The sequence below is a fragment of the Cricetulus griseus genome, chromosome 2 (genome assembly GCF_003668045.3).
Source record: "Cricetulus griseus strain 17A/GY chromosome 2, alternate assembly CriGri-PICRH-1.0, whole genome shotgun sequence".
NCBI lineage: Eukaryota > Metazoa > Chordata > Mammalia > Rodentia > Cricetidae > Cricetulus > Cricetulus griseus.
In genome coordinates, this window is record NC_048595.1 from 71,213,399 (window position 1) to 71,240,558 (window position 27,160).

The window sequence follows — 27,160 nt, forward strand, 5'->3', positions numbered from 1 at the left end:
CTTCCAACCTCAATTAGTATAATCTAGATAATTGCTCCCAGACATACCCGAAGGCCAGCCTGATCTAGAAAATTTCTCATTGACGCTTTCTCCCCAGTTGATTCTAGGTTGTGTCAAACTGATGATTAAAACTAGCCATCATACTAACACTGAAAATAAAGGCATAACTTGACTGTTCCTGATGATTTTCCACTAGAGCAAGTCAAGAAACAAACAAAAAAGACTAAAATCTAGGATTTTTAAAAACAAAATAGGATAGCTGCCTGAAAAACACAGATCAATTCACAACCACTGTAGAATGTGCTGTGATAAAAGATACTGTGAGTGAGTTTCATTTCAGTTTCCATTGGAATTGCCAAGTCCTCTCAAGTTCTGCATAGTTCATTGATTCTGTAGCAAGTCATTTTCCTGCCCTAGAATGTGGTTTCTAATTGTTTCCATGTTTCATAATATGCCAATAAGCATTTGGATTGGTCTGGGCAGCCACACGGGGGGAAAAAATCTTTGGAGAAAGTGAAGCACTGTTTGAGTAAAACATATGCAGCTGGCATTTTCACTCCAAGGGTGTTATTTGTGGGTGACTGAGTGCACAGTTGGCAGCCTCCCCTGAAGAATTAGTCTCCAAGGTAGGGTTGGCCAAGGTGATTCCTGGCCCAGGAAACTCCTTTACTTATTATGTGATTGTCTACTCTTTAACTTTTTCCTTCCTTTGTGTTCTTTTGGCTGCTTGTCTACTTTTTAACTTTTTTCTTCATCTGTGTTCTTTTGGCTGGCCAGATTCTATTTTATTATCTAGCATCTCGAAGTTGATAAGACAGGGACTGTCAAAGCCTGCCTAGAAAATGCTTGAGCAGCCTTCTGAGTGTTAAAGGGTGAAATATCAAGAAAGAGGTTTAGAGGATATCTATCTTTTACTTGCTCTCAGCAGCCAGCCTTGGTTCATTGCTGATAGTTAAAACTATTGCTATTGATACTGTTTTTCAAGCCTGACAGTGGGAATTGACCAATAGAGCTGTTGTGCTGAGAGTTAATGCTATAAATGTTTGAAGTAAGGAAAGAATTTTGACACCTGATAAATTACACATAATTTGAATTTTCAATTAGGTTTTAAAATATAGTCTTAGAAGTCAGGAATTCTATTCTATTTCAAAATATCTATATGTCCTTTTCATTATAACATATAGAATCAATTAATAACACCCTTTACTAGTTCAGATAAAATGTTTTCTGTAACATGACCATGGATGTTTTATAGGTTAGAAAACAGGAAAATCCCTTACCACTAAAATTTGGGGTGTGTGCTAATGAATGGAGATCAGAGACTGGTATTTATTCTTCACTGAGTTAGGATTTAGGGGATAGAATACTAAAACTTGATATTTACTGGACTAGGTCTAACCTAGTGACAACTTACTCCTCGAGTCCTTGAATATGACTTTTGTAAACATCTACAAGAAGCAGGGTGAGATGGGGACATGTTCATATTTAGTCTTGTGTCTTTAAGAGCTATTGTGAGCAAGAAGCAGTTAAAAAACAGACTGTGGTCAAAATTTTTCTTCTTTTCTGAAAAACAAACCTTGAACTTATTTTCAGAGCCTGAAGTTCTTCGAGGTTAAAATCTGACAGGATCACACTGAAGATTATAAATGGCGGTGTTATTGTTTTCATTGTTGTTATCGGTTTTGGAAAGCCTAGCCATGGCCAGTGGCAGACTAATTCTTGGCTTCTCTGGTTGTCAGGGTTCAGTGAGTTTAATGGAGAGCAAATGCTTTCCAAATGCCAGGTCTGTGTCTTCTTCCAGATAGAACTGGAAGCGCCAAAGGCCTTGAACATTTAATTTCTCAAACCGTAGCCCAAACCCTGCCTATCAAAGGCAACAGAAACTACTTTTTCCTTAAGCAACTTTGGGAACAGCAGCACAAACATTGCCTCTGGAGTGTACATGATGTATGGGATTGTTTTGAAAGTGCTGGATAGCTAGTGTAAATGGGACACTGGCAACAAAAGGTGTAATGCTCATGTTGGCAACCTAATGGATGTCTGGGGCATTATCTAGCAAGTTCCACACTCTTGGTTTTCTCATGTCAGTGTCAGGTAAAAGAAACAATCTGACCAGTTGCTGGATACTGGTTAGCTTACCAAATTTTATACTTCCTTTCCCTTGCCATCTTCACTGCTTACAATGCCAGCCTACAGACTCGGTCCCAAATTCAGCTTAAAGCCATTTAGCAACATGACAAATCTGCACTGCAGAAGATGACATACAGTTAGTTCCCAGTGGCTATGTAAACCTTCCTGTCACCCCATTCATGTCTAGTATTTTCAAACTGAGTTAGGTTTCTTCTTAGTTTTTATGCAAATGTAAAGTAATCTCCGTGATGTTCAATATTTAGGGTACAGAGAATTTATGTTTTATCTGTTCTCTGTCAATATGATTCTATCATAGATGATGTTCAGGTAATATGAAGTTTATACACAGCTTTGTAGTGCTGTCTCTGATGGCAGGTTTGCAGAAAGTTTTCTTGCATAGAAGTACTAAGTCAGCTTGGAGCAGCTTGGCAATTGTGCAGCTTGAATGTAGTTGACTCAAAGATTGGCCAGACCAGAGACAGAATTGCTACAGGCCATTTGGTCACCCATTTGTTCCTTGGGAGTGACTGGTGATGAGATCCATACTCTAAGGGCTCAACAACTCACGTGGGAAATGTTATATCTAAATGGTATTATATGCCACAGAGTTATCTTATGATTATAACAAAGTACCTGAGCCTAAGCTGTGGTGACATCTGTTTAAGAATGCAAGTCAATGGCAAGGTTCAGAGCAAGCACCTTGCATCATTAGCTAGCAGATACATCAAACAGTAAAAGAACACTTTTTAAAACTTGAAAAGTGATTTAGAAAATTTTAGCATTTCATGAGCCCTTTCCCTTCCAGATCTTTATTGAAATAATATTTTCATTAGTTCTTTGAAAACTTTGTACATGTTTACCTACTCTTCTTCCAGTTCCTCTAAGATACAGACCTTCGCTACTTATTTTGTGTCCTTTGTTTTTTCTTAAAGCCAGTGAAGTCCAGTTTATGCTGACTGTATAGTCCAGGAAGTGTGGTTGACTTACCACAGGCTACACTTTTAGAGAAAATGGACTCTGCCTCCCCCAGCAGCTCTCCATTGCCCGTAGCTCCTTGTTTAATAGTGGGACTTTGTACCTACCTCCCTAAGATTTGGTTTGGATTGAGTTACCACTCATCTTATGCATGCTATTATAACCTCTATGAATTAGTATGTGCAGCTTCCCTGTTATCACCAGAAGACAGTGTTTCCTTATAGACACCTTCTGCATCTTGCTGTTAGAATATTTCCACAAACCTCTTTCAAGACAATACATGAGATTTGGATGTAGATAATGGGGTGAGGGTGCAGATTTCAAATATAAGGCTGAGCATTTCTGTCTCTCATATTCTCTGTACCCTGGCCAGTTAGGATTCTCTATATTAATCACCATCTACTGCAAATAGAAGCTTCTCTGATGCATTAATCTGTAAGTCATTAAGAATTGGTTTAATACTATGTCTATTAACCAGAATTATAATAATAGTGCATTCCTCACCAAGGACTATGACATGTCTAGCCAATAGGTTGTAGCTCGATAATGGTACCAGGTATGGGTTTCATCTTGTGGAGCAGGACTTAAATACAATCCTATGATGGCAGCAATGACCATGTTTTACCAGTGATGTCATTGCTGTAGGTCTCAAGGTTCACAGCTTGATAAGACTGATGATTACTTTTCTCCTCTAGTAGCATGCACATTACCTTCTAGTACTATAAAAGCTAGTCAGTAGAGATGAAACTTCCCAGTGAATAATAGCTTGATTTCTCAATGATTCATGTATGTGGTAGCTTCAGCAATAGGGTCTTTCCAACAGATTCTGGTGGATAATCAATAGCATTGGCAGTGGCTTGTAATGTCTGGGGTTCCATAGGACCTTCACTGGGCAACAAATCCAAAAGATGGGCTTTTTATTTGTTAGCCTATAGTATCAAGTAGGAACAGTGTCAGCCCAGCAAATGGCAATTCAATGTTATTTATGTTTGTGTGTTATGTGTTAGGAAGCTTCTACAGTAGTAGTTTTCTGTGTGAATTTTGAAAGGCCATTAAAGTTATTTATCCCTTCCTATATTCCCTCCTCTAACCTGTCCTCCCCTCCTTATCCCAAGTTAACCCTTTCTGTTCCATTATTTCCCTTCAGCCCTTTATACTGCTACATTTTTCTGCCCTTTCTTTAAAGCATTCCCTCACCTACTGCCATTGTCCAGTACTTACTTCTTTAACTCTGTGGATATTCCAAATATTTGAACATTCAAAGCTAACATCCACAGTGAGAGAAAATATGTGATCTTTGTCTTTCTGGATCTAGAATTATTTTTCACTCACCTGTGTGTTTCCTAAGCTGAAAAATTTCTACTGTATTGGATAAAATTACTCTGTATTTTTTTAGAGCCTGAAATATTTTATGATGGTGCCTGTTACAAGATTACCTTAATTGTTTTTTGGGGAGTGGGGCAGGAGTTGGGGTGTTGAGGTATGGTCTCTGTCGAATCTTATCTGTCATGGAAGTCACTTTGTAGATCAGACTAGCCTCAAAATCACTGAGATTTGTCTGTCTCTGCACCCTGAGTGCTGGCATGTGCCACTAGTACCACACCCAGCAGGAAACTGCTTTTCTTGTAATGAATTTATTTATTTTTTTAATTATACACAGTGTATTTTGATCATAGTCTTTCCCCATTGGAATACTGGACATTCCATCGGAGAAATTACCCCTTAGCAAATATTAATGTCAAATAACTTCTTTGTTAGGAGAAGGTTTTTGTGCCCATTCTGCTTCTCCATGCTGAGATTTTGTCTGGATGGTGCTTCTGAAGGGCTTATGCATCAGGCTAATGCTGAGTTCCTGTGCCCATCAATCAGCCCTCATGTATGTATAAAATATCATTTCCTTGGAGTTATTTACCACCTCTGACTTTTATAGTCTTTCCACCTCCTCTTCTCCATATATTCTTAAGCTTTAACATGTCTCACCACCTGCACATTATCCAATTGTACATCTCTATGTTCATTACTATCTACTTCAAGAAGCCATTCCATTGAGGGTTAAGCTATGCATAGATCTATGAGTATAGCAATATGTTGTTAGGAGCTGTTTTATAGCTATGATCATTTAGTGGAATAATATTATTAGTTTTTCCCCAGAGCCCATAGTATAACTACTATTATATTCTTGGCTTCATTAATAGCTTCAGGTATAGATCATATCTCATGGATTAGGTCTCAAATCAAATAAAAAACATTTGGTTACTTCCCTAATATTCATGTCACTGTTGCACCAGTGGGCATATTTTGGAGATAGGTCATTGTTTAGTAAAATATATAAATGCATATACACATATGTATATAACAATGGTAAATGAAAAAGGAGGCTATGAATTCAAAAGAGAACAAGGGGGGGTATATGGGAGAGTTTGAAGGAAAGAACAGAAGAGGGGGAAATAATGCAATTATAATAACAAAAATAGCAAAAGAAATATTTAAAAAAATAACTTACTGATGTAACCAAACTCCTTAAAATAACCAAGAAATAGTAAATCTTTCTGGAACACCTATTTTCTCATATAGCATACTCTATTAGAATTGAAAATATTTTTGTAGCTTAAGGATAAAAATGAAAACCTTCAAGTATTATTTATCACTAAATACCAACTCTTCATCCTATGAAACCAGAAGAAATCTGTGCTGATTGTACCCAGGATGAGTCAAAAAAGGGAAGGCTTTCTTGTATGTGAGAGAGGACCAGCAATGGAATGTATTTCTGCCATTGTACATTTGAGCTTGGTGGAAGCCTCTTACCAAGCACTGACACCATACATGTACACATCCACAGTATGAACCTTCAAAGTTATTTTGTCCACTGTAGCATGACATCAACTTGACGTCTTTTTCATGGTTAAAAAAATTGTCTTTGGCCTATTTTTGTGTGCTTTTTCCATTTGAATTATTGTTCCTTAAGTAGTATGGTTCCTTACAATTAGTACTTTGGTAAATTTGTCAGGTATGGTGTGATTTTAACAAATGATCAGAGTCTGTGTGGAAGTGGCCAACCCATGCTTATCACCATTTTCCTTGAAGAACTAACATTTTTATGCTTTTCCTTTGTGTTGCGTCCTATGATAGAAATAAAAACACCAGATTATTCTGTGAACGTAGAAAATATATAAACTATTTTAATAATATTGCCACTTATTTTGATCTGAATTGGAACCCTTTTTTTTTTGGTTGTTTAGTCAAAGAGGTGATTTTTTTGTGGCTCCATGGTTGAGAGAAAGGTAGTGGAATTGACTTTATGAATTCAATTTCTGCATCCTTAATAGATAAATACAGAATAAAGTGTCCTCCTCCTTTATCTTGTCAATGAAATCATCTATTGGAAGACAACTGTCCCTTTTTAGGAAGACTAATATCTATGAAGAAACAGCCTGAGTGCCAGAGGACATAGCCCCAATGCAAACTCAACTACAGTGTCATTTACAGACTATTGCTAGTATTTCGTTAAGCTGGCAAGCAAATAATTATCTAATAATTCTGTTCAATAGACCAAAATCTTCTAGCATCAATGAGAACAATGCCAGTTGCCTTTGTGTAGATCAAAAACCACACTTTCTATTCTACCCTTTTCAAATAAAGGCCATGCTTCTAACAGGCACCAGTATTCCTCCTTCACCTTCAGAGATGTATTTTATTTGGTTACTAAGAATTAACACTTCCGCTTTTCTTTTCTCTGTGTCAGAATGGGTAAATATTTTCTGACTTATGACCTCACTAGTAAATGTAATGCCTTTGTCATTTTTATTGTGCTTTTTGCTGCACAATGAACACACGCAGTAAATCTGAGTCTTACTGCAGAGTTGAAATAATTCTTTGTCACATCTGAACTAATTGGGTTGAGTAGTTCTTCCTTGGCTTGTTCCACTTCACAGCGAAATAGAGGGTCATTTATCTTGAATGAATTGTACTGCTTAAACCACACTGCTATAATGACCCTCCAAAACCATACTTAAGAAGCAGATAGATTTCCCCCATAGATGCTACAGTTTTCATTTGCTTTGCATACAAATACCATTTATCTTGTATTTTAAATAACACTTATTATGTTGTGTATTACACTTTGATAGATTTTTCAAATTATTTCTAGTTTTCTTTAAACAAGCATATGTGTAAATTGTGAGAGTTCATTGTGGAATAGTGTGTGCCTTTAAAATCTTGATAGATGAACTCAATCTAGCCATGTAGTTTAAATGTCTAACTATAATCTTTCTGATGTGAATCATAGTGTCAACTCAATAATAAATGTGTTTTCCCCAAGTACTCTAAAATTTCAAATATCTCTTGCTTTATTTTATTCAACAACAATCTGCAACTTATTTTTCTCCCAGAAAATTGAATCTGTTACTGCTTAATATCCCTACCAGTTTTTAAAATGTGGTTTATATTGGCATCAGAGCAGTAATTTACATATTTTGGGATAACAGAAATGCATGCCAGAAAAAAAATCAACATAAAATGAAATGCAAAAAAGCTGTTTTCCGTCAACAACAACTCAAAGGGAAGCTAAGAGAACAGTTGATGAGCATCTGGCCTGAATGTGTCACTTCTTTCTCCAGGTGAAGTGTGACCAGTATTGGCCCACCAGAGGCACTGAAACTCATGGGCTGGTCCAGGTGACGCTGTTGGATACTGTGGAGCTTGCCACGTACTGTGTCAGGACCTTTGCACTCTATAAGGTTTGTCCTTTGTCTTTGTTCTCCTGCCCTGTTCCTCCCATTATTTAAAGAAACCAAATCCCTTAAGCCTTTACCTAAATCTTTGTCCCACTGCCAACAGAGAATAAAATCATTCTTGAATTATCATCCAGTCGTTTTTTTTCTCCTGGACTAGTGTTTGTTGTTGTTGTTTTGTTTTGTTTTTTTGTTTTTGTTTTTGTTTTTCGAGACAGGGTTTCTCTGTGGCTTTGGAGGCTGTCGGAACTAGCTCTTGTAGACCAGGCTGGTCTCGAACACACAGAGATCTGCCTGCCTCTGCCTCCCAAGTGCTGGGATTAAAGGCGTGTGCCACCATCGCCCAGCTCTAGACTAGTATTTTATCAGTAACTATTAAAGAAGAAAGTTTCCTCTGAAGAAAGTTTCCCCCAAATGGAAGAACTAATTCTTCCTATGAACATACAAGAACACTTCTGATGGTTGCAGCCAGACATCAGAGTGCTTCTCACATGAAAATCTTACCTGCCTGAGCAAATACTGGTCATTTAGGGAACAGCTCAGGGCTTGGGTCTCCAGGTAGTGTGTCCTCAAAGACTATACCTTAAGAGGAAAGAATTGAGGCAACATGTTTTAGTGGTACTCATCTTTACCCACTAATGTTAGAAAGCAGCATCTGAGCCAGTATTCCTGTGTCACAGAATGGTTCAAGTGAGAAGAGGGAAGTGAGACAATTCCAGTTCACCGCCTGGCCTGATCATGGTGTTCCAGAGCACCCCACGCCATTCCTAGCTTTCTTACGAAGAGTCAAAACCTGTAACCCTCCTGATGCAGGGCCAATGGTCGTGCACTGCAGGTAAGGATCACTGAGAGCATTTGTTTTATTTGAAGCCAAAAGACCAGGGGTGCAAATCGAAGTTCCAGTTATTTTACGTTGAATGTTCTCTTCAAAATTTGTGATACTGAGAGATGGTGAACACCTTCTTCAAGTGGCTCTTGCTAATTGAATCCTGTACTATGATCAGTAAGAAAGACTTGATAGAAAAGCATAATGCCTCCCAACCAACATCCCACCCCACACACTGCTTTCTCTTTTGTGCAAAGATAAACAATGCACACAAAATTAAGTGTCTATGTAACCATAAACTAAACAAATATATTAAATGTTAGCCTTATTACCAGGGTTAAATTTTACCTTCTTTATAAAAAAAGGTTAGTTCTTTAAAAATGTTTATGAACTTTTCAGCCGGCTCTTGTGGGCTGGATTGATATAACATTTTCATTATGTAAGAAAAATGTGGAAATGTGGAAAAACAGCCATCCAAGCATTCATGGAGGATGTTTTAGTGTAAAGATAGATGCATTTTATCCATCATTAAAATCAGTTTACATACAAAAAATACACCATCTTGATCTTTTCAATAGATTTGATAAAAGACATAAAATTTGGAATAAGGTTTATTATGTACATTGAAATGATAAACTGCATTTCTCTTGAAATGCATAATTTATAACTTTACTCAATCCTGACTATAAACTACTATATAATCACACAATGTCTGTATGTGTAAGTATTCATACATTTTAATATTCAGCTTATCTCTTCCAGATGTCTGAGTTCCTCTCAGATATCTCTAGTAATAAAGTATTCAAGGTGCATAGTTAGACATTATATGTTCTCTAATACTGGGTGTATTGTCATATTCTGTTCTGTGACATTGTGAGTATGTTCATGTAATTTCACAATAGTTCTTTATAATCTGAAAAATTCAAATATGTCTTCTTGAACAAGGTACTCAAAGTGGAAGTTTATAGTAAAAGGACAAGAAAAATACATTGTGAACCTACTTATAGCATAAATTAATAAAGATAAATGTATTTTATATTTACACTAGTAAATATAAATTATATCATAAATGAACAGCATCATTTAGGATAAATATTATAGTGTAATATAATGAATCCTCAAAGGGGAGCTATTTGGGGAATAGAGCAGAATGAAACCTGTAAAACTGTCCTGCTTGTCCACCCTCCACAGGTAACTGTTAAAGGATGACCTGGAGAGTTCCAAATGGGATAGCATTTCTGCTAATAGACACCAGTAATAGAACTAACTTGCATTTCTGGCTGACATCTTATAATTCCAAAGCCCCTTCATATACTACGTTTTTGATATTCCTAACACTTATGCACTGGTTTAAAAGAAGTGTGAGAAGCTGCAAGGCTTGATTTGAGCACTGTTAGCTAGGTGTTGTGCTCCATTCAACCCCCATGCCTTGTTATCTGATTCTAGCTCCTTGGAGAGGGGCCCCAAGAACTGCTTATTAGTTGTCATTCTCTACATGATTATAAAATATTAAATCATTTTTATTTATTTTTTAGAAGTGGTTTAGATAGTGAAAGCCAAATCTTAGTCTCCTGCTGTTAATTTTAGAGCATGCTCTGTGCGTCACAGTGTAAACCCTTTTATAAGTTGAGAAGAGCTAACATAGTTAGTTGATTACATACTACCCCCAGTTGGCACAAGCTAAACTTGGTTATAAAGATCATGTGGTCAGTACGCAAATCATTTTCAGATGGAGAATCAGGAGATTTGGCCTCAAAGGAGAAATGCTAATTTTACAGGACTTGTGGCTAAAAGAAGCAGACCTCACACTCATGCACACATGTGTGCTCACACAGACAGACAGACAGACAGACAGACAGACACACACACACACACACACCAATACATACACACATGCATTTGCACAAGCACATCTACATGCATGCACCTACACACACACCCCTCCACACACATAGCTCACATATTAAAAATGAGAGAGTAAATTGTACATGTAAAATAATGAGAAGAAAGACTAGGGGAAGTAATTAGGAAGTTTTTATTGAACAATAGCCTTGTGATTTTACAATTTGCATTTCATTTTAAATATAACACCATCTTGGGGCTGACAACTGGTTCTGTGGGTAGAGACACTTGCATGCAAGCTTTGTTCAATCCCCAGAACCCACATAAAGGTGGAAGGAGAGAACTACTACCTCAAAAGTGTCCTCTGACCTGCCCCTGCCCCCCGTGGCTCATTAACCCTCTACCTCAAAATACTAATAAGTAAATTGTTTTACAAAACAGATTTTTTTTTTTACTAAAGATGGGCTTCCATTTCTGTTAGTAACAAGAAAACAGGTATTAAAATGTTTGATGGAGAGAAATGGCTGATAGCAAACAGTAGCAGCATGTTTGTATGAAGGTGCCATGAACAGCAAGTTAATATCATTTCAATAAAAATGCTTTTTTAATTAGATTGATACCCAGAAAAGTTAGTTTGAACCTGTCTGTAAATATCACACAGAGAGACATAGTCAGGAAATCACCAAGTGGAACTGTTCACTGTAGAAGCAAACAATCTATGCTCAGATGTCCTTTACTATATTCAAAAGGAGCAGTGGTAACTGAGACTAACTCCAACAAACCGAACAAACAGAAACAGTGAGAGTAGAGAAGAATCTAAGAGAAGTCTGGGGGGTAGTGAAAAACATCACATTTTACCAGTGGTGCTGCTTGGTAATGGATGGGCCAGAGGTAAGGGGGGGAAAAGACATTGAGTAACCGGATAGTATAGCAATTTTTAGAAAAGAATCCCAAGTTTACAAAGATGATGTTTGCCAGCCAGCCTTGGGGTGGGGGGAGACAGAGCCAAAGAGAGGGAGAGAGAGGGAGGGAAGGAGGGGGAGACAGAGAGACAGGGAGACAGAGAGAGAGAGAGAGAGAGAGAGAGAGAGAGAGAGAGAGAGAGAGGGAGAGAGAGAGAATATGAATATATGAATGCCTGGTGCCCCACATAGAGGAAGGGGTATTATTTATTTATTTATTTATTTATTTATTTATCAACTATGGCAACACTATTCACAGCAGTAAGAACATTATCATGATAGAATGTAATGTCATGAAGTTATTTAAAAGTGTAAGACAATTTGTAGCCAACCACCATGGTGGGGGGACAAAAGACCCGAGCTAACATGGGGTTAGCTCGTTAAATTACAATAAAGCCTCATGCAGTTTGCAGCAAAAAGAAAGTGTAAGACAATGTTAAATTATCAACATATTGGTATATAAATATATATGTACACACATATAAGACTAGACATGAAACCTCAATAACAGCTCAACTACCACTGCAATGTTAATAGTCAGATGTTACCATATATCCAAATAGTAGAATACTTTTTAATTATTTTTAATATTTCCTTCAATAGTAATTTCACCAGATTTTTCTCAGTAATAGAGAACATTTTAATGGTTTGCACTGGAGAATACAACTTACAGCATCAGCCTGTTCAAATGGAAAGTTGAAAAGCATTTGACTCTCACAATGATGCTGGTAAGGACACAGGGAACTTAACACTGGAGTCTTAAGTGCCTTTACTATGAAGCCTGAATTTCCTACCTTTGCTTTCGTGGACCTTATAAAGAAAACAGGTTTCAGATGGTAATGTGCCATAAAAGTAATGTTTTTAAACTCTAACCATATTCTATAAATTCTATTTTCTTGTATCAAAAGACTATAAGAACCAAGGCTGGGTTTGATATCAAGCACCACAAAAAAGCGGGAAGAGTTGTTTATCAGGTCTATATCATGACTGTCCCTGCCAGCATGACTGAAACTGCCTCTTGTCCTCCATGTGCAGGAAGATCAAGGGACTCCCTTTTGTGTAGGAATTAGTATTTGAAGATCATGTCCCCACCATTTATTTTGTCTGACAGATGTCCATTATCACTGTCCTTGCATGGTAGGGGAAGAAATTGAGAATTGGCAAGTTAAAGGATTTTCTGATACTGTGTGCCCAACTGGAAGCAAAGTCTGGATGGGAATCACTTGAAGACTTCTGCTCTCTGTGAACACCTTTTCATGTGTTCTGACCAGCAGCATGAGGATACTAATAGAATTTCCTTCCAAGTATTATTGTAAATTAAATAAGAGGATAGGTAAAAAGGGATTAATTAGCCAGATACCACATAAAAAAAAAAAAGTAAGACAAGCATGGTGGTGCAGTCATTAGGCAGAGAAAGACAGATCTTTGTGAGTTGGAAGCCAGCCTAGTCTTTATAGCAAGTTCCAGGCCAACCAGGGTTGTATAGTTTCAAAAAAAAATTTAAACAACAACAATAGCAACAGAACAAAACAAAACATACTCAAATGTTTACAGTTACTGATATTTTAGCACTACATAAAAATTATTGACTGTTAATAGTTTTTTTTTTATTTTCAGAAAAGTAAAGTGCAGTTCTAAGTAATTTCTAATTTAGAAACTATTGATAAATATACATCCATCTGGATTGGCAGACCATGTAACACTTTACACATACAGTAATTATTGTATTCTTCTGTAAAAGTCACCCGATAGAATGAGTTGTTACTGTAAGACCAGGGATTCCCAACTCCAGCACTATTGACACTAGATCACATGCCTGTTGTGACAACTTTCCTATACAGTGACAGGTTTTCAACATATCCTTTGCCTTTGCTCACTAGTTGAGAGTAGTATGCATCTTCCTGGTTATGTCTGTCAATATGTCCTCTAATATTGCCAAATGTCTTCTGCCAGGAAAGAAAAATCACCTCTAGCTGAGAAACCACATCCATATTTAAGATAATGAAAGAATTCCCAAAGCTTCACTTTCTACAAAATTTCCCTGACTGGTATCTTCCTTCTAAATATTTGGAGAAGTCCTTAGGAGATCTGCTTTAATAACTGCCTTCTAGTGCATAGTCAGAAGAAGACTTGACCCATCACTCAATAGTACATTAGCACACAAACCAAGTTCTTGGCACTTTTTGTCACAGAAAAAAAATAGGCCACTCTTAAGGACAAAGATGTCCCACCATTAGTGAATTCAAAGGAACAGGCCATAGGCTCTTTACTGCCAAGAAAGAGTTCCAGAAATACTTTTGCACCATGGCAGAATTGCTGTAATAAATCTTCGGCCCCCCAAGGTAGCTTCCTTTAAGGGCCATGTTCTTTGTAGGTGATAAATGCAAGTCTTTTTTTCCAGGACATCAGTCCCATTGCTTTGTCTTCATGCTTTGTATGACAGCCAGCATTTTGAGAGTTCAAAACAACAAGGCCCAGGAGTGCAGTAGGTGGTATATGACTTAGACACTTTCCCCCTTTTCATTGTTAGGAAACAGACACCAATAACAGACATGATGAATAGAAGGAAAGATAATCCTACATTCAATCCCTGCCCCACACTCTAAGGCTCTTGAAATCTCTCCCCTTTGGTATAGGAAGAATATATTTCTGGACAGCCCACTATTTCCAAATGACAGAATTTTACTAACACTGTTTCTCCTAAAATACTTGAACACTTTTCATTTATATTATCCAAAACTTTTATGAAAGGGCTGGAGTCATTCTCTCTTCCTCAGTACTTCCCCCCTCCCTCCATATGTCCTTCAGTCCATCAAGAAAGAATCAACAGTTAAGTCTCCTCTCAGTGCACAGTGATATTCATAGAGTCCATGATTTTTAGCATCAGCGCACAGTGTTGGTGAGCTAGGCAGGCATTAACTGAGTCACTCTATCATGAAGATTAGGACTAGACAACTTGCTCAGAGTGCTTTAAACTTCTGAAAAGAGATGCTTTTTTTCTTCTGTAGACTGTAGATGGAATTACAGTCATTTTGAGAAACTGTTTTTGTTTTGTTTCTTTGCTTTTGTTTTGATTTGGGCTGGTTTTGAGTATTGAATTATATTTTCAAAATTAGAACCATATTTTTGTTTCTGGTACAGCTATGTGCCTTAGGACTTGACAATCTTTCTGAAATGAAAGCCATTCCTATCTGTTAAACACTGCTGACTGCAGACACCAGCTAAAAGCTGGAGGCTGACAACCTGGCATGTGTCTCACTGCTCTGCAGGCTGCTTTGGTGGGAAGGCACAGGCTTTCTGCTCCTCTCTGTCCTTGGCAGTCAGTTGGAAGGGTCTGAAGTCTGGGCAGCCCTGCCCTTCATTTTGGTAGTGAAGGCATCAGAAAGGCAGAAAGGCTGAGGCTCCCACCATGATCCTTCACTCTGGCAAGTTAGGATCTGTCCAGATTCAAGCAGCAGAGAACCAGATTGCAGCTGTCTGGGGGAAGCAGTTTGTAATTAAGTCTTTCTACCCTTAAGTCTTACACTGTTGACCTTTGCCTTCTGAGCTCCCAGGGCCCTTCTCTGTTCTCTGATCAGTCTAAGGTAACACAACTTCATGGCTGGATGAGGGGAGCAGAATCCTAAGCTTACTCCAAAATACAGGGTTCATTTTCTGGCAAATGTTATCAGTAAACAGCAAAAGCAACAACAACAAAAACCTCAATTTAATTTTCTTCCTAACTACTACCTGATGTCTTTTTCAGTTATGTCACCTTGTGGGGAGGGGAAAAATGTACCACTAATTCTTGACATCTCTCAGTCCATTTGAAAAAGCTTTCCTGTGCATCTTCTTGTAATTCAGAATTTTTCGGGCTGATGTGCCTTTCTCAGACAAAAAACCTAGAAGTGTGATTATTCAGAGTGAATCTGACATATCAACACCCACCCCATTCTCTGGTTTTGTGGTTTGGGGGCAAGGACTGTTTGTTGCAATTTGAGAAATGCAAACCAAAGCATAGAAAATCTAACAGCTTATCCGCAGATGGCTGGGCACGGCCCTACTAGCCCACTATGTGCATCGTTATAGTCTTTTACATTTTTTTTTAGATTAATTTGATTAAAGAGTTCCTCAACTTCTTCCTAGATGCATTAAGAAAATAGCCAGAAAGCATACGTGTAATGAGAGCTGTTAGGATGGGTTACAGTAAGATGGTTGAAGTGTATAATTTAGAAGCATTAAAGCCAATTAAGTATCACAGGTCTTGAAGACCATGACTAATGGAAAGAAGGACTGATGGGGGACCACAGGCTGAATGTATTAGTCACCTGGGTGGTCAGGGCACCTGGTTGTCTGGATGGCTATGGAAGGAAACATGGTAGAAGGGTGCCAGAAGGAGATGGAAAGGAAGTGACAGATAAGCTCATCCTGCTTTGTAATCATCCCCAGAGCCATGACTGTGGAAACTGCTCCAGACCATTAAAAATGACTATGAACGCTATCTTGGCAGCCTTGTTTCGATGTGCAGTGATTGCCTGGTGAATCTACCACTCCCTCTGGAGTGCTAACTTAGCTATGCCATGGCCTGAGCATGAGCTTTTAGTGTCCATATGCCTGGGAGGCTCATTAGCCACAATTTCCTCATCCTAGGCTCCAGCCAAGTGCAACAGATGCTGTTGTTACCTCCTCTATTGAATAAAGTTGGGAGGGAAGAAAGAAATTTGTCAATAGTATTTTTCCATTGAAACCAAAATAAGCACCGTGTGTGTGTGTGTGTGTGTGGTATATTGTCCAGTAGGAAGCCAAGTGCCAAATCCTCTTTTTGTGTTACACCAAAACATATAAGAAACTGCCCCTAAAGCCCCTTTTGAGGGCCTTGCCCTGCCTGGGGAGTGGAGGGGGGATGGCTAGTGGCAGGTGGGATGTTGGGGGGAGGAGAAGGAGAGGGAAAAGGGATTGACATGTGAAGCAAGCTAGTTCCTAATTTGAACTAATAAAAAAAAGAATCTGCCCCTATATTTGTAACATTATGCAAATGCCTCCCCCCATTTTATTGAGGATATGTTACAGTTATAGCAATTCAGACATCCTGATTTGGGTTCTTTTATTTATTGTTCTTTCAAAGGCTTTGATTCTAAACATGGCATCTTCTGGGGGCACTTTTATTTCTTTCACAAACTCAAACTACCTAATCTAGTTGGGGGAACCTTGAAGGTTTTCACTGAAACAAGCAATGATTGTTAAGCCCTTTGCCTTAACAAATAGCACTAGAAAGATACCAATATGTTTACAACGTACAATCTCAGCACAGAATTCTGATTGCTGAAATAAATGAAATGACTGAAAAGTCAATTCTGACCCCTTTAGAAATAATAATAATATTTCTAAAAGGCTGGTATGGTGGTGCACAGCTTTAATCCCAGAACATGGAAGGCAGAGACAGGTGGATCTCTGTGAGTTCAAGGACAGCCTAGTCTGGTCTATAACATGAGTTAAAGGACAGCCAGATCTGTTAAACAGTGAAACTCTGTCTCAAAAACAACCAAAAAGACGGGGAAAGGAAATAAAAAGCCTGAATATGTAAACAGGCTCTGTGCTGAAGACCAATGGATAATGAAGCCATGAAATAAAAAATAAAATGCTTCTTTTGGGACACAGGACCTACTAGGGTGAGGGGTAACTCATGACTACTAAACCACTGTTCTTCCTGTACATGTCAGCTTTGAGGGGACATGTGACATGAAAGGCTTTCTCCTGGCTGCTTGCTTTTCTTTCTGTATCCTTGAATGCATCCTGAATTTGCCTTACAGGGTTATAGCAGAGGATCAACCTCCCTCAAACCCCCAAATGTAAGTTCCTTTGTCTCCACAGGGCATATGTTAAGCTGCAGAAGTAAAGACCTTTTCATCTTCCTGTAGACTCTTGCCTGACCATTGGGCACTTGGTTTGTTTTTTTCCATTCAGATGTATACTCTTCCCAAGCTCCTTTTATGAGGGAAGTGAGTGAGGAGACCTTGTTCTCTCTATGATTTCATTTTTTTGTTTTTCTTTTGTTTTTACCATGCTGAACATCAAACCCAATGTCTCATGAATTTCAGGCCAGCTCTCTGTACTGCCTCTGCTACTCAGCTAAATCCCCAACATTCTCTGTAATTTTGAACCTATTACTGTGGTCTCGATCATGAAGAATAGGGTAAGAGGGCAAAACCTCTTTATGTTCACAGGGGAGAACTTATTTTAAGATTTAGCTTATCTCTTACATAAATACCAATTGGTGTGTTTTCAAATACAAAATCCTTTTATAACCACGTTCAGGTTGACTATCATGAATACAATGGATATATGCTTAACACATGTAACCTTGATTCGTTACAGTTGTTGCCTTTAAATTTCACTCTAAGAGTTAGGGTTGTTACATTTCAGTATGTCCAGATATAAGCTGACTCCCATGATCAGAAGCACTAATGAAAATCAAATGCTTCCAAGAGAAGTTCATGTATAGTAGGGAGTTTTTAAATGTAAAGTGATAAAAGCTCCTGGATCTTAAAGCTATCATTTCCAGAGCCCCAATAAAAATAACATCATCTCACAATGTCTGTGACTTGGCTTTCAGGATAAGAAATTAATTTCATGTACAGAAAACTAAGGTGTTAGACTCCCTACACTGCATGGTCTTGTTAGGTCACTAATGTGAACTTCTCTGTTGCTTTAGGAAAATAGATAACAGCCTAGTCATTTGTCAGGGGCATGCTCTTTACAAGGAAAACTGGATAAATATAGTAGTTTAATTGCTTGTCTACTTTGATGATCTGGATGCTTGTGAACTTTCATTTTTATGGAAGCCATGAATAAGAAATTTTGTTTGCTGGAGAAACAACTTCAACCTCACCTTGAATTCCTAGGTAGTCAGTTTTGGCATACAACTTAAAAACCACCATTTAGTCTTTACCTAACTCTGATTCTAACCAATTGAGCAGGGAATCTTACTCAGCCTAGAGCCACAGTCACTCCTTCCATCTGAAACCCCAGAACCAATCATGTTATAAACCACAAAAAATTCCTTATAACCTGTGGTTAACATTTCATCCCTCTTTTGTGTGTCAGAAAATGATTGACCTGGTTTCAGACTATTTTCTCTTATGTCCTACAGCCTGAAATACACTTGTTATCTTGGTTCAATTAATCTCAAACTTATTGGTTTGTAAAGCACAAAAGCAAAGCTCCCAGCTTAGCAAAAACTTTCCAGAATTCAGTAAGAAGCTCTGAGGATGCATCCCAGCTGTAAGCCGTGGGTGTGGGTACCTTCATTCTTATGTTTGTATTTCCTGAAGGCTTAGAATAAACATGTATAAAAATCCGAGATGATGATTTTGCATGGAAATCATTTTCAGAGTAAATCTCTGTGGCATTCAAATATGGAAAGGTCTGCCAATTCCCAAGTCTCTGCCTGCCTCTGCACAGTCAGCTTCATCAAGTAGTACTGTGGAATTATCACCTACCCAATAGGTCCAGGTAAACCTTCAGCACTTCACAGTTTGGCCATGATTCAGTCTGAACTATTACAAGATCAAATCATATCCTCACTGCTGTTTATCTCATGGTAAGGACCCTACATTCCAACAGAGATGTTATTCTAAACTTTCCTACTTTGGGCATTCTCAAAATTGAGAGACTATGATTCCCCAAGCATGTATTAACCCACTTCAATTATCAACATTTCTTGCAGTGCTTGCTAAATAGCAATTCATTTTCTGTTTTTTAAAGAAGCTCATTATATAATTTAGCATTTGAGTCTTATCTTGGGTGAGAGCCCTCTTCCATGGCCATGTTTAGCATACAGAGCACACATTACCAGTGTGTCAGCTCCAGGTGAGGTTCTTCTAGATTAGATTTTTTTCTATGCTTCTGTAATCTGATACTTACACTACTTTTGAAAGTTAAACCCTGAAGACATGAGTTTTAAAATAATCTCAGTGTATTGAAACCACCTCCATCTATGCAGAGCTTAAACCTAAAACTGTCTTTGGAAACATTTGTCTTGCAAAACACTTTTTTTCCCAGCAAGCCAAAAATTTCTTTAGAAAAACTTCTATCAAGGGGGCTGCAGGATTTGGGCTCCAAACCCAGGGGCAGCAGCTAGTTTTAAAGGAATAAAACACACACACAAAAAGACAGTTCCTGATTCCCATCCAATCATAATGTAAGTAGGGGAAGGTGGTTGGGGATTTTCCATAGTGGTACACTTTTAGCCTATCAGGGGGTTGTACAAACACTTTTTTTTTAATTCAGCACTTTTATTTTTAAATTAAATGTTAAATTTGTGTGGTCAGTTCTGGTAGTTCCCACAATTCCCTGTTATCTAACATCCTATATTTTGCACTACCCTGCTAAAATGTCTGCTTTTAGTCTGTGAAAGGAGAGCTGAACCAGGAATGGTTTGCTTCCCAATTTGGAAGAAAGGATAGAAAAAGATGTCAAATTTTCAAATCCAAGCACTGACTATTTCCAAACCAATCATTTGAATATATAATCTGATCACGAATTGTTATACTTTGCTCACTTATACAAGAAGTTTGAGGAAATCTAGGAAACAACAACAAAAAAAATGTGAAAAAGAAGGCAAGTCACTCAAGCATCTAGGACACCTCATCAATATATGCACACATTCATTCTGAATTCCTAATAATGCTGAATGGATAAATATGGGTAAAACTAAGAAGATTTCTAGACCTCAAATAATACCAATTTATATTGTGAGCTTCCAAGAATGCCATTGTAATCTGTAGTCAATCATGAAATACTATTTTCCTCATTGGAAATCTTTAAGGACTGCAGGAAATGCTATCAAATAGGAATATCTCCTGTAGCCGATGTAATTTGGCTTATGTGAAATAAGAACCATAGGAACTAGTGAGTGCAATTTTAAAAATCACTTAGGAACTCCTAATTAACTCTGTGTGTGTGTGTGTGCGTGTGTGTGTGTGTGTGTGTGTGTGTGTGTGTGTGTGTGTGTGTGTGTGTGTGTGTTATTACTGTGTGTTAAAGTACTGTGTGTATTAAAGTAATTAGTGTTTATTAAAACTGAACTGTGTGGAGTATGAAGCTTTATTGTCAGAAATGAAATAGTGTGACATGCCCTGCAGAGAAGAGACTAGAGCAATAGAGGTAAGCATAAGAGTCCTTGCTCAATGAGCCAAGAGTGGGTCATGTGGAGATAACCCAGGCTGAAGCAAATCACCCTTAAAATATGTATGCAATTAACAGCAACTTGAAATACATAATTATACATTAGAGTCACCATTTTTTAAATTTACAATAACTAGCTTGTGGTGAGTATAAACTATAATGAGCAGATTAGTATATTTAAATCAACCACAAGCTTAAAGGATTTGGAGCAACTCAAGTTTAGAATCCTTCTACAACTTTATCAATATGTTTCCAATTTTTTTAAGTTTTTTTTCCACCTTTACCTAATTCAGCCACACTTCTTCGAGGGATAGTAGGGCACACATTAACAAAGCCTTTCCAAAGCATTTGACTTTACTTTTAATGAACAAAATCACTTTGTTTCATATCTGTATCTCATGTGTTCATTAAAGAGTTCAACTGTATAGTTAAAGTATCTAATTCCTATGGAATAAGCACTTTAATATCACAGAAGAGTGTGGAGTCCAAGAGAGTGGCTGAGTGCCTTGAGCTGTAGTGTAGTGAGCCAAGCGCCTGGAGGAAAGGGAAAGATTGAGCTAGTTATTAAATTATATAAATGGAATTCATTGATGTGTATGAATAGAGAGCCTTAGGCACATGGACATGAACACAGGACTAAGCAAACAGTAATCACTATTTAAGCACCATCTGAATCCAACACAAGCAGAGCACTGGCCCTGAGGTTGAGAAGTCTTATTTCAGTCTTGAGCAATTCACCCTTCTTGCTTTCCTTTTTTTCCCATTCTACAGATGTTTCCAGTTTGGCAAGGTGGGTGTTTTCTTGGTGTGTATAACACAGGTTGCTTGTTGCCAGAGTTAACGATTCAGTTGATTAGGTTGAAGCCTAAAATACTGCATTTCTAATACATTTCCCAAAAGATGCTGGTCACAGGGTTCATGCTGGGACACACCACATGAGATTTGTCTAAGTTATCTTCCACAGCCAAAGTTCTCTTCAAATTTATGTTATATTTCTCCCTTTGGGATGATGGAAACTGCTTAATAAAGTAGAATATTGATTTCGTCAATCGTATTAATATAAACAATGCAATGATAGAAACATAGATCTACTCAGCCTCTAGGTCAACTAGTAGAACATGCTAAACTCCAAGTCTCCATGCTCTGGTGAAAGGAGAGGAAAGAAATAAGCAACTCCCCAAGGATCTGTTATGTGAAGACCATTTTGCCTCACTGCCCTTATAAAGCAAGCTTAAGCAATGGCTTTCCATGTCATGGGAGAAAGCAGAATTTGCAAAGACAAGTAGGTGCTTTGTCATTAATGACTTGTGGAAGGAAGACAAAGATGGAGAGGCAAAGTCCATTCTCTGGAAAGAAAAACAGTCTGCCAAGCTAACTCTCAGAAAATGCATTATCATATTAGGGACAGCTTGCCATGCCAAGTGTATTTGTAAACAAAATGTCACCATCCTCTCCAGTCAGTATCCTGACTATATTCAAGCCCTCCTAACCAGTAAAAAGTGAGTCTTCAAAAGGGAGCTAGGGAGATGTTTTTGTCCATAAGGCAGTCTGTAGAGATGCCCTGAGTTGGATTCCTAGAAACTAGGCGAAAAATCTGGATGTGATGACACAATGCTTATAATCCAAGAAATGGGGAGGTAGAACTCTCTGGCCAGCCAGCGTAGACTCTGTGAGCTCATCATGCATGCACGCACACACTTTTTTTTCAGTATAGGAGTATTGCCTTTTAAGTGATTTTAATTTCATAGACAAAACCTGAATGTTTCCCCTTAAGTGTCACTTACAATCCATTACATTTCTGTAATTTGAAAGTGCATGTGATAAGTACGTGAATATTAGAACCATAGAGTCATAATCCAACACTATTCCAGGAGCCAAGCCATGCAAGAATTTTAAATGATATAGGCATACATGTATCGGTTGAAAAAAAATCAAGTAGTAGTCAAAACAATTATTTCAGTTGCTCTTTAAAATAGAAGAGGAGCTATAGGCTATTAACCAGATTGTTGTGAGTAACCAGTTCCCTTAGGATGCTTTATATTCACTATTATAAGCTTGGCAAATGTTGTGTATAGAGCTTGTATCTAATTAGCATCATGTCTGGTATCAGTGCCTGTGTATGGTGGCATCTGGCATCCCTTAAGACACATATGCATGTGTGCGCGCGCGCGCGCGCGCGCACACACACACACACACACACACACACACACACACACACTTTCTTCTCTATGGGCAATAAGCATCCCAGTATTCCCAGTACCTGAGATGTATCTGTGTGCAAAGATAAGTATTTTATGTCCCCAGAAATATATACTCATATACCATATAGTGTCTCTGATATTAAAGAAAAGTACATTTTCCTTGAATGGATTCTCTACTAAGGAGAACTGTGTTCATGTTTAGTTAGTTCATAAACTCCATCTCTGGTGGTTTGGGGGGAAGGGGAGGGGTGAAAGAAAGGAGAAGAGAGAACATTAAAAATGAACTTTTGTTTTTCTCAAATGTAGTGATTTGCTGTTTACAGTTTATAATTATTTCATCCCATAGGTTACTCTTTAGGAGGGTTTCAGTCCACTAACCAAGTCAGTGTCAAGTCCCCCAAATTGGCATAGGCCCCGTGAATAACTGCACAGAAGCATTGAATAGTATAGAATGAGCATTGCCAAGCTGTTCCCACATTTCTTGAGGAGGGGCTTAAATGAGATTCAGTTTGAAGAGTCACCTACAAGGAAAATGCTCACTTTCAAAAATACTGTATTCTTTCCAATAAAGTGAGGAAAACAGCTCATCCCCTGCAGTGATAAAGGATGAAGGAAAGATTTGGTGAATGCCCAGGAATTCTGCCCTCCAGGGAAGGACACCTGGAGGAAATGGCTCTGCCACATGTTAGAAAATGCCTCCGTTGTGTCAATTATGAAAGACATTTCAGATGCGGCATAGCATATCATTTATGTCAGAGATGTCATTGAGTTAATCTATCAATAGAATAAATGCCCTGCCGATTACTCAAATATAGTAATTTATAAGTTGTTCTAATAAAAGGACAATTTTTCAGATGCTGTCACTCATCATTGATATATTTCAGTGCTTGTGAATATTTCCATGTAATTATTCTTAATTCTCTAAACTATGAGTGCTGTAATTTCCTGTGACCTGTTACAGCTAGATGCATTACTTGATCAGAGCTCTCAATGAAGCATTTTGTGCACACATATTTAGTTAATTGGTAATTTTTTCCTGCCAGTGTTTATATGAAATATACTCTATAAGGGAAGGAAATCAGCCTACATGCAGCTGAGACTGGTAGAGAGAAATTAGGTTCTATCAGAACAAACAGCTGTCAATAATGACTTAAGAATAAAATTACCAGCAAAGAAAAGAACCTAGACATCTGCAGGATATGTAGACATATTTTTATACCCTATTAGCTAAGATCTGGACAAGGGTATCACTGAGTTTTCCCAGCTGTACCTGCTATTTTATTTCAAAATACTCTCAGACTAAGAGAACACTGGAACTCATTGCATAAACTCAATAGCATTTAAAAAAATGTTGGCTGCCTTTGAACAATGTGTATTTTGATTTCATGTAATCAGCATGAAGACTTTCTATTTCAAACTATTTTGCTGTTCCTCCCGGCCATAATATGAGACTTAAAAATAGTTCTGTTATCTTTGTTTTGTGTCTTTCCAATCTGAGTTCCATTGCTTGGCTATTTTTCTTTCTGTCTTTGGAAAACTATGATTCAGTCTCATTACACGGTGTCTGATTTGCTTGCATCTGGCATTGTCTCTGGCAAAGGAAACTTGCAAGGTGGGCTTCTGGCTTTGGCATTTGGTTATAAGATGAGTCCATGTACTTGCAGGCATCTGGAGATAGTAACACAGTTGATATTTAGACAAAAGCAATTTATTTTTATAAAGGAAGTTTTTACAGTCTGTTATCTACTAAAATTTTAGATTCTCTGAAGGAACAAATTCGATACAAAAGAAATATCAAGTTGTTTTTTCCATTTTAATTGTTTATACATAAAACACAATCATTGGTATAATTAATGCACTTGTTTGACTTCATTTACTCAGAAGAATATTAGGCATATTTCATATGTTTGCTGCCTGCATGTGGCCATAGAGTGTAGCTTCAGCATCACTTTGGAACTTGTGAGAAATGTTTCATCTTGAGTTCTAACCAGCCCACTGAATCAGAAATTCAGATGTAGAAACACGTAAGCTCTTTGGTTGTTTATTTGTTGCCTGTCTTGTTTTGTTTGTTTATTTGAGAAAGGTTCTCTCTACATAGGGCCTTGGCTGTCTTAGAACTCACTATATGCCAGGCCTTTTGAGCTCACAAAGAAAGATCCCACAGCTTCTGCCTCCTAAGTGCTGACATTAAAAGCCAGCAAAAGCTGTTTGTTTGCTTTTGTTTTTTGTTTTAACACTGTCCTGTAGTGTGTACAGGCATCTTAAACAGTGAGTAAATACATAGTGCTGTGTTTCATAACAACAAATATGTGGAAGAATCTCTCATTCCATATTTATTGAACTGAATTATCAATGTTGACTTTCACTTCTTTGGTGTCACAATTTCTTGACAGTTTTCTGTCTTCTGGTATTCTTCTGCTTATCTTGGCTATTCGTATTTACAAAACAGTATGTTATTCTAAATATTGTGACACTAGTTTTCAGTAAATAGTCACTATATATTCATGTTAGGACACTGTAAAGGGGAAGAACATATCATAAACACAGCTATACTAACCTATATTAACTATATCTAGCCTAGTAAATAAAGACAATTTGGAAAGTACTTTTAAAAATACATAGTTCATTTCTTTCTTTTTTGAGAAGCCAATACTGTTAGAGAGTATTATTTATGTGTAAATGATGATTATAAGTACAGTATTTTGATTTCAGATCACCAATATTCTTACAATCTGTGGATCTTAAGCTTCACTAGAATTCTATGGGAACCAGTGTCTCCTCTCACCTAATAGATGAAGGCCATAAGCCTGGCCACTTTTCAGTTCCCTAGGAATAGTCGTGTCATCTTGGTCCACTCTCTTGCGCTTGTTACAAGCATTGGCCAGGGCACTGAGAGCAGTGCTGTGGGTAACTAAGAAAGCTCTGAGCACATGAAGCCATGTCAGGAACCCAGGAGCAACAACACAAAAGTGTCCTTCAGGTTGTCAGGATGACATACACAGAGATACGGGCTCTGCTTGAAATAATAGGTCACTTGATTACATTGACACTTCAATTCTTGTGGTCTCACTGATACTGAGAATCAAAGTGGAAAGTGAGAGGTGTTGTGAAGCATGACCTCCAATTTAGAACATTCAAAAACCACTCAATTGTTTATATTTAAATGAAGAGAACAGGACTTATTAAAGAGGAAAACACTGGTAGCACAATAGTCAAAGAAGTTAAATTTTGAAGATTTTCCCAGTGTCGATAAGTGACTCTCCTACTTGACTGTCTTTATCCTGAGTCAGAAGTAATAGTGTGTATGTTTCTAATGATTAGGCCCTATGTGAAGTTAGGATGTTATACACATTATAATTTGTATGGATATTCTGTCCTCCAAGATGAGCAGTGTATATCCCATGTGTCTTTCTGTGCCAGGCCTGGTAAATGACAGTATCTTTTTTGCCAAACTTAAAAATAGAATCTTCCAAATAGAAGTCAGATTATGGTATATAAGATCACTTGCAAAGAGCAGCTCTATGTAAACAAACATAGTACTCGTATTATTCCATGCCACTATTCACTTGACATCTGTGGAGATATTTCAGCAGTTTCCATACAAGTCTAATGACATGATCTGTCTTCTCATGTCTGGTGAGACCTGTGGTGCCCTATTCGGGTGCTAAACTACTTAGCCTACTCACTGATTCTGAGCATCCCTTTGTAAGAAATAAGCAATTTGGTTGGGATTCAACCAGGGCCATTCTGCAATCTCTGGAGGATTTCTATTAGAGTCTTCATTTTACAGGAAAGTATCTGTATAGGCCCAAGTGGATTTGCTTCTTATAGGCTCATTCCTCTTTTGTTTTAAATGTAGACTCTTTTAAGAATTTCACACGTAAGTACTACCTAAGGACTTCTGGTTTCTTAGTATTCTATAGTGGGATCACTATTCAGCAGGCCATCAGCTTATTCTCTATGGATGTGGCATTTGCATGTTCTGATCTCAGAACATGTCATGAAGACAGAGTGCACCTCACCTATGGGGAACAGGGAGTCTAGCTCTTAGTCTTCTCAACCTAGTCTAGCTGTTCTAGTACTTTGTGATGGCTCTAGTATCCTCTTACTTTCTGAAACTCCTTCCAAGTCATCATTTGAATGGTGAGACCACCTCTAAGCCACAAGGAACTGAATTCTTCCATGCTTAACCCTCTCTGTGCAAAGCAGAGGTTAATTCTTCTCCCTCTGTACCTTTTGCATCCTCAACTCTTCACTGATCTTTCATTGTGATTTGCACTCTAACTACGTTTTTTCATTGTTAATTTCTTCTCAGTCCCATTTTTGTAG

At 37.8% G+C, this 27,160-nt stretch overlaps 1 protein-coding gene across 1 annotated transcript in view; it reads left to right on the forward strand.

Annotated features, from left to right (window-relative positions):
• The window catches only part of Ptprd (protein tyrosine phosphatase receptor type D), a 366,069-nt gene that overhangs the window by 317,804 nt on the left and 21,105 nt on the right, over positions 1-27,160 (forward strand). The window contains 2 exon segments of the mRNA XM_035438957.1: positions 7,722-7,841; positions 8,516-8,670. Coding sequence (XP_035294848.1) covers positions 7,722-7,841; positions 8,516-8,670 — 275 coding nt within the window.